The following is a 15,261-nucleotide window of genomic DNA, read 5'->3' as shown; positions in this document are numbered from 1 at the left end:
TGATTATGTGACTTGGAAGACACTGACACAGGGCTGCTCAACATGGCATGCCCACATCAGAGAAGATGCTGTGCTCTGTGAGCAAAACAGAATTGAAACAGCTCAAAGGAAAGACAGGATGCACAAATTTAGAGGATTCCTCCCAAATGTTCACACAGACTATTTGTGTCAGACCTGTGGTAGAGCATTCTGAGCTGATATTGGTCTGCTCAGGCACAGGTGGACACACTGAAATTTGACTGTACCATAGTGATGTCATTTTGGACCTCTTTAAGAATGGACAACAATCACCCAACCAACGAAACAACCAACCAACCAACAAACCAACTTTTATTCAGCTCAAAAAAATCAGAGGGAAGTATGTGGACCCTGAATGTAAATAACAGTCTTATATTCTCTTATGAAAAATTTCATAAATGCAAATATGTTTTAAAGATTAAGTAGTTGCTACTGTTTTACTGGTTTACTGTGTCAAAAATACCTCTCCACCTATTGCAAAAGATGATGAAAAGATAAATAAAGAGGCTACAAAATGTTATCAATAAAGGCTTAAATGCAAAAAAACTTGTAAGAGACTTTATCAAATACATAGAATCAGAAAAGGAGACAGGGGGGTTCCATAGTGAGAATGAAGCAATAGATGGACAATCCAAGTTATACACTGATATTTTTGTGTCACTGTTTAAAAAATAGAGGAAGTCCTCAGGTGGATTGGATAGAACATCTGCTGAGAATTTATCAGAACACCTAGACCAGAATTGTGGAAGAGAAGGATGAGAGAGGGAGAGAAGAATCGTGCCCTTCCGTGTGGGAGAATTTATCCCGAACTGAGGAATTCAAAGTATCCAAGTAAGTTGCTGCCCTAAGATGTGGATCTGCAGCATGGAGCCAAACCAAATCTTTCACAATTTCCCTATGGACAGATTTCTGCTCAGCACTCTTTTCACTGCAGCATTCACATCCTTGTTCCTCAGACTGTAGATGATGGGATTGAGCATGGGAGTGAAAATTCCATAAAACAAGGCAATGAGCTTATCTGTGGTCAGGGAGGCTTTGGACCTGGGCTTCATATACATGAAGAGGATAGTCCCATAGAAGATGATAACCACGGTGAGATGGGCTGAGCAGGTAGAAAAGGCTTTGCTTCTCCCCTCAGCAGAGCGGATCTTTAAAATGGTGGAGAGGATGAAGACATAAGAAATAACAATTAACAGAAGAGGAGTCAAGATGAAGATTATAGTTGTTAGCAATATGATGAGTTCATTTAGGGAGATGTCGGCACAGGCTAGGTGCATGACAGCCAAGATTTCACATGTGAAATGGTCAATGACATTTTTCCCACAAAAAGGCAACTGCATAGTAAGAATGGTGTGAAACAGAGAGTTAAGAACACCTATTAGCCAGGACAAAGCTGCCAGGTTCACATAAACGGTCCTATTCATGACAATGGGATACCTTAGAGGGTTACAGATGGCTACATAGCGGTCATAAGCCATCACAGCCAACAGGACACACTCTGTAGTTCCCATGGCAAAGGAGACTGACATCTGGGCTACGCATCCTGAGAAGGACAACAATTTTCGGGTTGACAAGAAGTTCACCAGCATTTTGGGCACAAATGAAGATGTGTAACAGATGTCTAAGAAGGAGAGGTTACTGAGGAGGAAGTACATGGGGGTGTGAAGATGGGAATCCAGAATGCTCAGTATGATAATGACACTATTTCCAAATAGGATAACTATATATATTGTCATGCATAACACAAAAAAGAAAATCTCCAGTTTGGGGTATTTGGAAAGTCCCAGAAGAATGAATTCAGTTAGAACTGTCTTGTTCATCCATTCCATTTCTTTCTCCTTTCAGCTGCAAGAAGTGAGAGGAGAATATAAAACAAAGCACCATTAGCATTTCAAGAAATATTTGAGTCTTGCTATAAGGCTATTCAAAGGTTGTATTACTGTACAGAATTCTGTTCTTAGAGTCAAGGGACCTGAGTTTAAATCCTGCTTCAGACTCTTTGTAACACTGGGAAAGTCATTTAACCTCTGTCTGCCTCAAATTCCTCATCTGTAAAATAGGGATAATAATAGCATTTATCTCATAGAGCTATTGTGAGGATCAAATGAGATGACATGCAAAGTATTTTAGAAAACTTTGATTCCCTTCAAAATTCTATACTCTTTTCTCCATATACCATCCAGATCAAGTCACTATTTTATTCAAAATTACATATTCTTTTCCCCAGAAAACTATCCATAGAAGTCACTGATTCCAGTGTCCATATTCTAGCCTATCAATAGGAGAAATAATTGCTAAAAAACAATCTTAGATGAATTTAGAAACTCAGTGACTTGATTTCTATGTTTAATCAAAGTCAAAAGTAATTTCACACACAGAGAAAAGTATACATATATAGAACACTTTGCAAAACTTTAAGTAGTATTGTTATATAATACAGAGACATGTAGGGAGGTAGGAAAGAGATAAGATTGTCTTATAATAATTTTTTTTTGGGGGAAAGTATAGATGTTTGTCCTTCTTTGCTGAAGAAGACCATGACACCGGAGAAATGTTGACATGACTGGCACTTAACTTTGTTTTTTGAGTGGAGGAAGGCTGTGCAGGTCACCAGTCTCACTTCTCCAGAGCCCTCTGCATCCAGGGACCAGATATTCTTCAGGATGACTGGAGATGACCAAAGATGTGGCAATTGAGGTTAAGTGACTTGTCCAAGGTCACATACCTAGTGAGTGTCAAGTGTCTGAGGTGAGATTTGAACTCAGGTCCTCCTGATTCCTGCACTAGTGTTCTGTCCACTGCACCACCTAACTGTCCCTTTGGGGGAAGTACTTCCTTAACCAAACCCACTTGGTTGTGGTACCAGTTAGACCCATCTCATACGGAAGAAAGGGTGTCCGGAGTAAATTTCATTCAATGTAGAGTTTTAAAAAAGTTTTCAAGTGTATGCTTCTAAAAATCTTTGAAATTGTTTTTTTCTTCTAGAAAATCTAAGATGCTAGCAGTGTTAATGAAAGTAAATACTATTAATTACAGCTGAATAAATCCTTTTGTTCCATTTTCAAATATGCTAAAGAAAATCACTTTGCTTTGTTGATATTTCTGTCTGTCCCTTTTGGATTCATGTAATAGAATTGAAGCTGGACAGAACCTAAGTGATTCTTTTCTCTAGGGGATTCTTAACTTTTTCTCTGTGATGGACTCCTTTGGCAGTCTGGTGAAGCCTAAAGACCTGTTCTCAGAATAATGCTTTTAACATAATAAATTAAAATTCATAGGATTACAAAAGAAACTAATTATACTGAAACATAGCTATCAAAATATTAAAAATCCAAGCTCACTGTTCCCACATCAATAACCCCTCCTCTGCCTTTCCTTCCTTCCTTCCTTCCTTCCTTCCTTCCTTCCTTCCTTGCTTCCTCCTTTCTTTCTTTTTTCTTTCTTTCCTTCTTTTTTCTTTTTCTTTCTTCCTTTCCTTCTTTCCTTCCTTCCTTCTCTTTCCTTCCTTCCTTTCCTTCTTTCCTTCCTTCCTTCCTTTCCTTCCTTCCTTCTTTCTTTCTTTCTTTCTTTCTTTCTTTCTTTCTTTCTTTCTTTCTTTCTTTCTTTCTTTCTTTCTTTCTTTCCTTCTTCCTTCCTTCCTTCCTTCCTTCTTTCCTTCCTTCCTTCCTTCCTTCCTTCCTTCCTTCCTTTCCTTCCTTCCTTCCTCCCTCCCTCCCTCCCTCCCTTCCTTCCTTCCTTCCTTCCTTCCTTCCTTCCTTCCTTTCTTTCTTTCTTTCTTCTTCCTTCCTTCCTTCCTTCCTTCCTTCCTTCCTTCCTTGCTCCCTCCCTCCCTCCCTCCCTTCCTTCCTTCCTTCCTTCCTTCCTTCCTTCCTTCCTTCTTTTCTTTCTTTCTTTCTTTCTTTCTTTCTTTCTTCTTTCTTTCTTCTTTCTTTCTTTCTTTCTTTCTCTCCCTCTTTCTTTCTTCCTTTCCCTCCCCCTCTCTTTCTTCCATTCTCTCCCTCTCTCTTTCTTTTTCCTCTCTCTCTCTCTCTCTTTCTATCTATCTATCATCTATCTAACTATCTATATATCTGTCTGTGTCTAGAACATTTAGATGGTTTAGAATCCATTCATGAAACAATGAGTTAGGGATCGGAGAGAATATGAATGAGTATAGAACAATATAAATATTTATTGAAAAACTCGTAATATATCAATCACTTATTTCTAAGAAATAAAATAAGGGAATAGTCAGGAAGCTTAGGTTGATAAGAAAACAAAATTACTTACCTCCATTTTTTTTCCTGACAAGCGAGAACTAAATTTCTCCACGGGACTTGGCAATTCTGTGTGTTCATGATAGCCATATTGTTCATCTGGTTTTCGTCTTACCTATTGATACTGTGTGAAATTGGAAATAAATCTGAGTAAGACCCTTTAATAAAGTATTTAGCATGAGATATTTTATTTTTATGTGTGCTTCATACATAGTAAGAACTTAATACATGTTTTTTTCACTCACTTCCTCAATTATCAAATGGGGTTAACAATATCACCTACCTCATAGGGTTATTGTTGGTGGTGTGGTTGTTAACTATAAGACCTTGAATATTGTCACTTTGTTTCTCTGGTAGTCATCAGTTATTTTTCAGTAATGTCTGACTCTGTGACTTCATTTGGGGTTTTCTTGGCAAAGATACTAGAATGACTTGTCACTTCCTTTACCAACTCATTTTTACAGAGGAAGAAATGAGACAAACAAGTTAAAGTAACTTGTCAGGGTCACACAGCTAATAAATGTCAGAACTCAAGAAGATGAATCTTCCTCTCTGTAAGCACAGCACTCTATCCACTGTGTCACATTGCTGCCCAAAGCTTTTTTATATAGTAGATATCTAATAAACATTTATTTTCCTACAGCTTAGTACTTCAATTGAACAATATCTGTAACTTCTAAATTTACTAGGTTTCTTCAGCTGTGTGATACAGTGGATGCAACACTGAACTTGGAGACAGAAAGATCTGAGTTCAAATTCTGCCTTAGAAACTTACTAGCTGTGTGAATGGGAAAGTCACTTAATAATAATAGTGGTTATTACAGTTTTATATTGTAGCATTACTTTATTATGTTATATATTTATAGTATTTGTTTATAACATGCTATCATATAATAATATATATATATATAATATATGCAATATGTTATTATAATGATTTGTATGTATAACGATAATAGTAATCATTATAAGTTCTTGAGTTTAGCATGAGATTACATATTGTGTGGAACAAAAACAAATTCCTGATATAAGCTGTTTTAAAGAAATCCCTCAGGATAGGAAATAGCTACAATTCAGTAAAGTTACCAAACAATGAGTTACTAGGGTGATGTATTCATGTCTAAAAGTAGTTATAGATTGGAATCTAATAACTCATGCTATTCATAATCTATATAACCAAATTCTAGCGTAGTTATCATCAGAAATTGAAAAATTCCAGGGTGGTGTCTGGTCAGTATATCCAAGGTTTACCTGGAGGTTAGAGAAAGTATTTCCACCTCTTCAAATAGATTGCCTTACTACTTCCAAAACATCACCAAACAATTTCTGACATTAAGGTAGTCTGTGTATATTTCTTAAACTGCCAGAGTCTCATAGAAGGATCACCGTAAATATCTGCAAAGCAGCCATTACCCAACGCAATCAAGGCTAATCCCCAAAGCAATTTAAAGATGAAAAGTGAAAAGTGCCAAATGTAGAAACTTTGGGATGCTTCAGGGACAATGGCCCACAGAGCAATTAGAAAGAAAATGTTAGTGCATTCTAATTGAAGAGTAAGCCAAAGGAACAAGAAAACACCTCTTGCTAATAGAGTTTTAGGGAAGGGAAATTTTGAAGAATAGTTGACCAATTTAAGACTGTGGGTCAGGCAAATTGGACGATTAAGACAGAGCTTTTAAATATCCATCTATCTCCACTTACCTAAGTAGTCATCTATCTGTCTCAGTGTCTCTCTATGCAACAGAAGACACACAGGTACAAATGCATATTTTTGTTGTTTGACCTCAGTTCTTGAAGAGGACCAATGACGTCAGGAGTGTTATGTCTTGACTTACCAGTGAATTGGATTTCAGTGAGGCAGGACTGGGCAGAGTCATCAGCCTCACTCTTTCCTCCAGTGATTGGAATCCAACAGCAAGAATGAAGTCAGATCAACTGGCAATGGCCTTGGATACAGTGGGAGAGCTTGGCCTTTTTAAGCTAAGGTCTTTGCCTGGTCTCAGTCTGTCAGAGGCAATACCCATTCAATTTTAAAGGCTAGGTTAGAATCGAGACAAAAGATAGCCTACTTTGCTTCCCAAGAGAAACAATCTGGGAGGGGATACTCTCAAAGTATGGCAGAAAATAACTGAGATTAAGTGAGCGGTCCATGACTATGTAGCGAGGAAGTGACAAAGACAAGTTTTGAATCCAGATCTTCCTAAAGTAAATACCATAAAACTATGTGGTGGAAAGAAGAAATGAACAGAGTGACTCAAAGTAAAATATTTTTTTCAGTAATTAGTGTTTTCAGTGAAAAATTGTCTATGTTGTTCATTAAAGATGGGAGTTGTATTAGATAATTTCCAACTCTAATTTTGTATGAACTTCTGTTAAACATTTTTATTTGGAATCCCCTTTTCCTTTCCAATTCATTTATAAAGGAAAAATATAAACACAAAAGGTAGATGATTCAGTTTTCAGAAGCACGACTGAGGCCCATAAATCCAGAAATGCTTTCTGTGACCTTTGAGAAACTTCAGCCCAGAACTTTTTGTGGGCCTGAATATTGGAGAGGAAAGAGATGCTGGTTTGGGGATTCCATGTTAAACTCTTTCTGCTGGGTATCTGGGACTAGGGTGTGTGGCCCAGGATCTGGTGCCCTGCCTGTGGAGCAAGGTTGGGGTTAAGATTGAGGCCACTTAGAGGAGCCATTCATGGACTCAGAACAGACTGGAAGAAGTAGGGATGGAGTAGATTAGAAATGGGTACTGGATTGGCACCAAGCTAGCAACTATTGCCTACATGAGATCAAGAGGCAGCTTGGTGGTACAGTGGATAAGCCACTGGTTCTGGAGTTAGGAAAACCTGAATTCAAATGTGGCTTTAGAAATTTACTTGTTGTGCAACTCTGGGTAAGTCATTTAACTTCTGTCTGTCTCAGTTTCCAAATCTATCAAATGGGGCAGCTAGGTGACACAGGAGATAAAATGCAGATCCTGTAGTTGGAAGGACCTGAGTTCCAATCAGGTCTCAGACATTTACTAGCTGTGTGACCCAGGACAAGTCACTGAGCCCTGTTTGCTTCAGTTTCCTCCTCTGTAAATTCAATGGAGAGAGAAACTGCTCCAATATCTCTGCCAAGACAACCCCAACTCTCACAAAGAGTTGGGCATGACTAACAGACTAAATAGCAATAAAATTCAGATAATATAATAACACCTAGGTCCCAGGGTTGCCATGAGGATCAGATGAGATCTGGTAAAGTGCTTGTTGAACCTTACCTTGGTATAAAAATGCTATTACCATTATTCACTTTATTGTTTCTTCTTCCCCTGTCTACTGAGAGTGCTTGCAATTGAAACTTCCAGCAGATTTTTTTATACACTGAGTCCTTTTCCTTTCCATCTCTTAGAGCAACTGTAAGGAAGGGAATGGAGGGCAAGGGTATATTAGGGTATATTATCAGTTCATTGGGGGAATATTGTTGTAGATTGTAACCCCTCTACAACTTATTGGATGGTTCTCAAAGAGTTGGCTGAGGTTTAGGGATATTAAGTAACTTGCCCCTGGTCACAGAACTAGTAAATGGCAGAGATATTTAATGCCAAGTTTTCCAGACTCCAATTGCATCTATCTATCTGGTTATATATGTAATATATTTTTCTACTATATAGGTGTCTAATTATATGTATATGTATGTGATTATATATGTATCCATCTAATTACATATGTAATACAAGTATCTAATTATATGTATATAATTATATATGTATCTACCTAATTATGTATGTAATGTATGTATATGTGCATGCACACACATATACAATCCACTGTGCTATCCTGCCTCTCACTTCAACTGGAAAATACTCAGGAAATGCTATTGAATTGCTTTAGAACCTCAAACACACAAAGGAAAAAGCATTTATTAGGCTCCTCCTAAACATTGCTCTATTCACATTACCAATATTATGTCATTTGACTGGAATATTCTTTTATTCAAACTCTTCTTTAGACAGTGCATCTCTGATGGACTGACCATGTTGTTCAAATGTAAAACGTATGCTTATCAACAAGTCTATTCTTTGGAGAACTAGCACAGGGCAAGTGTTGACATGGTGGTCAGAAGAAGCAATGAAGGACACTCTCAAGGTCTCTCTTAAGAACTCTGGAATTGATTATGTGACATGGTAGACACTGACACAGGGCTGCTCAACATGGCTTGCCCATATCAGAGAAGATGCTGTGTTCTGTGAGCAAAACAGAATTGAAACAGCTCAAAGGAAAGACAGGATGCACAAATTTAGAGTATTCCCCCTAAATGTTCACACAGAGTGCTTGTGCCAGACCTGTGGTAGAGCATTCTGAGCTGATATTGGTCTGATTAGCCACAGCTGGACACATTGAAACTTGACTGTAACATAGTGATGTCATTTTGGACCTCTTTAAGAATGGATGACAACCAATCAACCAACCAACCAACTTTTATTCAGTTCATAAAGGAGATCAGAGGGAAGCAGGTGGACACTGAATGTTAATAACAGTCTCATATTCTCTTATGAAAAATTCCATAAATGCAAATATATTTTAAAGATCATGTAGTTGCTCCTGTTTTACTGATTTGCTGTGGCCAAAAAACCTCTCCAACTACTCCAAAAAATGATGAAAAGATGAATAAAGAGGCTACAACATGTTACCAACAAAGGCTTAAATGCAAAAAAAAGGTATAAGAGACGTTCACAAATATATAGAATCAGAAAAGGAGACAGGAGGGATCCATAGTGAGAATGAAGCAATAGTTGGACAATCCAAGTTATACACTGATATTTTTGTGTTACTGTTAAAAAATAGAGGAAGTCCTCAGGTGGATTGGATAGAACATCTGCTGAGAATTTATCAGAACACCTAGACCAGAATTGTGGAAGAGAAGGATGAGAGAGGGAGAGAAGGATCGTGCCCTTCCGTGTGGGAGAATTTACCCCAAAATGAGGAATTCAAAGTATCCAAGTAAGTTGTTGCTCTAAGATGTGGACCTGCAGCATGGAGCCAAACCAAATCTTTCACAATTTCCCTATGGACAGATTTCTGCTCAGCACTCTTTTCACTGCAGCATTCACATCCTTGTTCCTCAGACTGTAGATGATGGGATTGAGCATGGGGGTAAAAATCCCATAAAACATGGCAATGAGCTTATCTGTGGTCAGAGAGGCTTTGGACTTGGGCTTCATATACATGAAGAGGATAGCGCCATAGAAGATGATCACCACGGTGAGATGGGCTGAGCAGGTAGAAAAGGCTTTGCTCCTCCCCTCAGCAGAGCGGATCTTTAAAATGGTGGAGAGGATGAAGACATAAGACATAACAATTAATAGAAGAGGAGCCAAGGTGAAGATTATAGTTGCTACCAGCATGATGAGTTCATTTAGGGAGATGTTGGCACAGGCTAGGTGCATGACAGCCAAGATTTCACATGTGAAATGGTCAATGACATTTTTCCCACAAAAAGGCAACTGCAAAGTAAGAACGGTGTGAAACAGAGAGTTAAGAACACCTATTAGCCAGGACAAAGCTGCCAGGTTCACATAAACGGTCCTATTCATGACAATGGGATACCTTAGAGGGTTACAGATGGCTACATAGCGGTCATAAGCCATCACAGCCAACAGGATACACTCTGTAGTTCCCATGGCAAAGGCGATTGACATCTGGGCTACGCATCCTGAGAAGGACAACGATTTTCGGGTTGACAGGAAGTTCATCAGCATTTTGGGCACATAAGAAGATGTGTAACCAATGTCTAAGAAGGAGAGGTTACTGAGGAAGAAGTACATGGGGGTATGCAGATGAGAATCTAGAATGCTCAGTATGATAATGACACTATTTCCAAATAAGATGACTATATACATTGTCATGCATAACGCAAAAAAGAAAATCTCCAGTTTGGGGTATTTGGAAAGTCCCAGAAGAATGAATTCAGTTAGAACTGTCTCGTTCATCCCTTCCATTTCTTTCTCCTATCAGCTGCAAGAATTGAGAGTAGAATATAGAACAAAGTACCATTAGCATTTCAAGAAATATTTGAGTCTTACTATAAGGCTATTCATGGATTACACTATTGGATAGAATTCTGTTCTTCTGGTCAGGGGACCTGAGTTTAAATCCTGCTTCAGACTCTTTGTAACCCTGGGAAAGTCATTTAACCTCTGTCTGCATTAGATTCCTCATCTATAAAATGGGGATAATAATAGCATTTACCTCATGGAGCTATTGTGAGGGTCAAATGAAATGACATGTAAAGCATTTTATAGAACTTTGTTTCTGTTCAAAATTCTATACCCTTTTCTCCATTATATTATCCAGATGAAATCACTATTCCATTCAAAATTATGTATTCTTTTCTCCAGAAAACTATCTATATGAAGTCACTGATTCTATTGTCCATTTTCTCGCCTATCAATAGCTGAAATAATTGCTAAAACAAATCTTAGATGAATTTAGAATCTCAATAACTTGATTTCCATGTTTAATCAAAGTCAAAAGTAACTTCACAGGGAGAGAAAAGCACACATATGTAGAATGCTTTGCAAAACTTTAAGTACTATTGTTAGATAATTCTGAGACATATATGGAGTTAGGAAAGAGGTAAGATTGATTTTATAAGTTTTTCTTTTGGAGAGATACCTCTAACCAAACCCACTTGGGTGTGGTATAAGTTAGATCCACCTTACATAGAAGGAAGGGTGTTCAGAATAAATTCAATTAATGTGGAATTTTAAAAAAGTGTACACGTGTATACTTCTAAATGCCTTCTAAATTACTTTTTCCTCCTATGAAATCTAAGATGCTAGCAGTATTAATGAAAGTATTATTAATTACAACCCAATAAACCTCTTTATTCCATTTTCAAATAGGCCAAAGAAAATTAGTTTGCTTTTCTGATATTTCTGGTTATCTCTTATAGATTCATATAATATAATCAAAACTGAACAGGACCTAAGTGATTATTTTTTTCTAGGAGAATCTTAACTTTTTCTCTGTCATGGATTCCTTTGGCAGTCTGGTGAAGCCTAAAGACCTGTTCTGAGAATAATGCCTTTAAAATAATAAATTAAAATTCATAGGATTACAAAAGAAAGTAATTATATTGAAACATAGTTATAAAAATATTAAAAAACCAAGCTCACTCTTCCCATGTTAAGAACCCCTCTTCTATCTTTCTTTCCTTCCTTCCTTTTTTCCTTCCTTCCTTCCTTTTTTCCTTCCTTCCTTCCTTCCTTTTTTCCTTCCTTCCTTCCTTCCTTCCTTCCTTCCTTCCTTCCTTCCTTCCTTCCTTCCTTCCTTCCTCCCTTCTTTTCTTCCTTCCTTCCCTCCTCCCTTCTTTTCTTCCTTCCTTCCTCCTTCCTTTTTTCTCTCTCTTTCTTTCTCTTTTTCCTATCTATCTATCTATCTGTCTGTCTGTCTATCTATGTATCTATCATCTATCTATCTGTCTCTCTGTTTGTCTGTCTGTGTGTCTGTCTGTCTCTAGACCATTTAGATGGTTTAGAATCAATCCATGCAACAATGAATGGGGATCGGAGAGAATATAAGTGAGTATAGAACAATATAAATATATATTGAAGAACTCACAATCTATCAATCACTTATTTCTAAGAAATAAAATAAGGGAATAGTCAGGAAGCTTAGGTTGATAAGGAAACAAAGTTACTTACCTTCATTTTTTTTCTGAGAAGAGAGAACTAATTTTCTTCACAGGACTTGGCAATTCTGTGTGGGTTCATGATAGCCATATTGTTCATCTGGTTTTCCTCTTACCTATTGTTACTGTGTGAAATTGGAGATAACTTTGACTTAGATTCTTTATTAAAGTATTAATCATGAAACATTTTATTTTTATTTGTGTTCATACATAGTAAGAACTTAATACATGCTGTTTTCACTCACTCAGTTATCAAATGGGGATAACAATATCACCTCCCTCATAGGGTTATTGTTGTTGTTGTGGTTGTTAGATATAAGACCTTGAATATTGTCACTTTGCTTCTCTGGGAGTCATCAGTTATTTTTCAGTAGTGTCTGACTCTGTGACTTCATTTGGGGTTTTCTTGGCAAAGATACTAGAGTGACTTGCCACTTCCTTTGTCAGCTCATTTTTACAGAAGAAGAAGTGAGACAAACAAGGTAAAGCAACTTTTCCAAGGTCACACAGCTAGGAAGTGTCAGAACTCAAGAAGATGAATCTTCCTCTCTGTAAGCACAGCACTCTATCCACTGTGTCACATTGCTGCCCAAAGCTTTTTACATAGTAGATATTTATTAAACATTTGTTTTCCTACAGCTTAGTACTTCAATTGAAGAATATCTGTAACTTCTAAATTTACTAGGTTTCTTCAGCTGTGTGATATAGTGGATGCAACACTGAACTTGGAGACAGAAAGATCTGAGTTCAAATTCTGCCTTAGAAACTTACTAGCTGTGTGAATAGGAAAGTCACTTAATAATAATAATGGTTAATATAGTTTTATATTGTAGCATTACTTTATTATGTTATATATTTATATTATTTGTTTATAACATGCCATCATATAATAATATATGTATAGTATATACAATGTTATTATAATGATTTGTATGTATAATGATAATAGTAATCATTATAAGTTCTTGAGTTTAGCATGAGATTACATATTGTGTGGAACAAAAACAAATTCCTGATATAAGCTGTTTTAAAGAAATCCCTCAGGATAGGAAATAGCTACAATTCAGTAAAGTTACCAAACAATGAGTTACTAGGGTGAAGTATTCATGTCTAAAAGTAGTTATAGATTGGAATCTAATAACTCATGCTATTCATAATCTATATAACCAAATTCTAGTGTAGTATCATCAGAAATTGAAAAATTCCAAGGTGGCATCTGCTCAATATAGCTAAGGTTTACCTGGAGGTTAGAAAAATTATTTCCACCTCTTCAAATAGATTCCCTTACTTCTTCCAAACCATCACCAAGCAATTTCTGACATTAAGGTAGTCTGCATACATTTCGTAAACTGCCAGAGTCTCATAGAAGGATCACCATAAATATCTGCAAAGCAACCATTACCCAACGCAATCAAGGCTAATCCCAAAGCAATTTAAAGACGAAAAGTGAAAAGTGCCAAATGTAGAAACTTTGGGATGCTTCAGGGACAAAGGCCCACAGAGCAATTAGAAACAAAATGTTAGTGCACTCTAATTGAAGAGTAAGCCAAAGGAACAAGGAAACATCTCTTGCTAATAGAGTTTTAGGGAAGGGAAATTTTGAAGAATAGTTGACCAATTTAAGACTGTGGGTCAGGCAAATTGGACGATTAAGACAGAGCTTTTAAATATCCATCTATCTCCACTTATCTACCTAGTCCTCTGTCTGTCTCAGTGCCTCTCTATGCATCAGAAGATACACAGGTAGAAATGCATATTTTTGTTGTTTGACCTCAGTTCTTGAAGAGGACCAATGACGTCAGGAGTGTTATGTCTTGACTTACCAGTGAATTTGATTTCAGTGAGGCAGGACTGGGCAGAGTCATCAGCCTCACTCTTTCCTCCAGTGATTGGAATCCAACAGCAAGAATGAAGTCAGATGAAGTGACAATGACCTAGGATGCAGTGGGAGAACTTGACATTTTTGAGCTAAGGTCTTTGCCTGGTCTCAGTCTGTCAGAGGCAATACCCAATCAATATTAAAAGCTAGGTTAGAATTGAGACAAAAGATAGCCTACTTTGCCTTCCCAAGAGAAACAGCCTGGGAGGGGAATACTCTCAAAGTTTGTGCCCAGGACAGAAAGTAATTGAGATTAAGTGACTTGTTTATGGCTATATAGCTAGTAAGTGATAGAGACAAGATGTGAATTCAGATCTTCCTAAAGTAAATACCATAAAACTATGTGGTAGAAAGAAGTAATGAGCAAATTGACTCAGAGTAAATTATTTTTTTTAATAATTAGTGTTTTCAGTGAAAAATTGCTTCTGTTGTGAATTAAAGAAGAGACTTAGATAGTTTCCAGCTCTAATTTTGTATGAGCTTCTGTTAAACATTTTTGTTTGGAATCCCCTTCTCCCTGCTAATTCGCTTATAAAGGAGAAATATAAACACAAAAGGTAGATGATTCAGTTTTCAGAAACACTATTGAGGTCCATAAATCCAGAAATGCTTTCTTTGACCTTTGAGACACTTCTTCCCAGAACTTTTTGTGGGCCTGAATCTTGGAAAGGAAAGAGATGCTGGTTTGGGGATTCCATGTTAAACTCTTTCTGCTGGGTATCTGGGACTAGGGTGTGTGGCCCAGGATCTGGTGCCCTGCCTGTGGAGCAAGGTTGGGGTTAAGATTGAGGCCACTTAGAGGAGCCATTCATGGACTCAGAACAGACTGGAAGAAGCAGGGATGGAGTAGATTAGAAATGGATACTGGATTGGCACCAAGGTAGCAACTACTGCCTACATGAGATCAAGAGGCAGCTTGGTGGTACAGTGGATAGGCCACTGGTTCTGGAGTTAGGAAAACCTGAATTCAAATGTGGCTTTAGAAATTTACTTGTTGTGCAACTCTGGGTAAGTCATTTAACTTCTGTCTGCCTCAGTTTCCAAATCTATCAAATGGGGCAGCTAGGTGACACAGGAGATAAAATGCAGATCCTGTAGTTGGAAGGACCTGAGTTCCAATCAGGTCTCAGACACTTACTAGCTGTGTGACCCTGGACAAGTCACTTAACTGTGTTTGTCTCAGTTTCTTCCTCTGTCAAATCAGCTGGAGAAAGGAATCCCTTCAATGTCTCTGCCAAGACAACCCCAAATGGGGTCACAAAGAGTTGGACATGACTAATAGACTAAACAGCAATAAAATTCAGATAATATAATAACAACCAGGTCCCAGGGTTGCCATGAGGATCAAATGAGATCTGTGTAAAGTGCTTTGTAAACCTTACAATGGCATAAAAATGCTATTACCATCATTCACTTTATAGTTTCTTCTT

General features: G+C 37.5%; 2 protein-coding genes across 2 annotated transcripts; both read right to left on the bottom strand.

Annotated features, from left to right (window-relative positions):
* Positions 1-902: 902 nt before the first annotated feature.
* Positions 903-1,847, bottom strand: LOC140523146 (olfactory receptor 13C2-like). Its single transcript, XM_072638176.1, has one exon. It carries the CDS (start codon positions 1,845-1,847, stop codon positions 903-905), a length of 945 nt encoding a protein of 314 aa, XP_072494277.1.
* Positions 1,848-9,313: 7,466 nt separating this feature from the next.
* Positions 9,314-10,258, bottom strand: LOC140523135 (olfactory receptor 13C9-like). The gene has a single exon (XM_072638170.1). The coding sequence runs from the start codon at positions 10,256-10,258 to the stop codon at positions 9,314-9,316; it is 945 nt and encodes a 314-aa protein (XP_072494271.1).
* Positions 10,259-15,261: the final 5,003 nt, after the last annotated feature.

This window comes from Notamacropus eugenii, chromosome 1 (genome assembly GCF_028372415.1).
Source record: "Notamacropus eugenii isolate mMacEug1 chromosome 1, mMacEug1.pri_v2, whole genome shotgun sequence".
NCBI lineage: Eukaryota > Metazoa > Chordata > Mammalia > Diprotodontia > Macropodidae > Notamacropus > Notamacropus eugenii.
The sequence above is the reverse complement of the archived record's forward strand: the minus strand, read 5'-3'. Positions and strand labels throughout refer to the sequence as shown.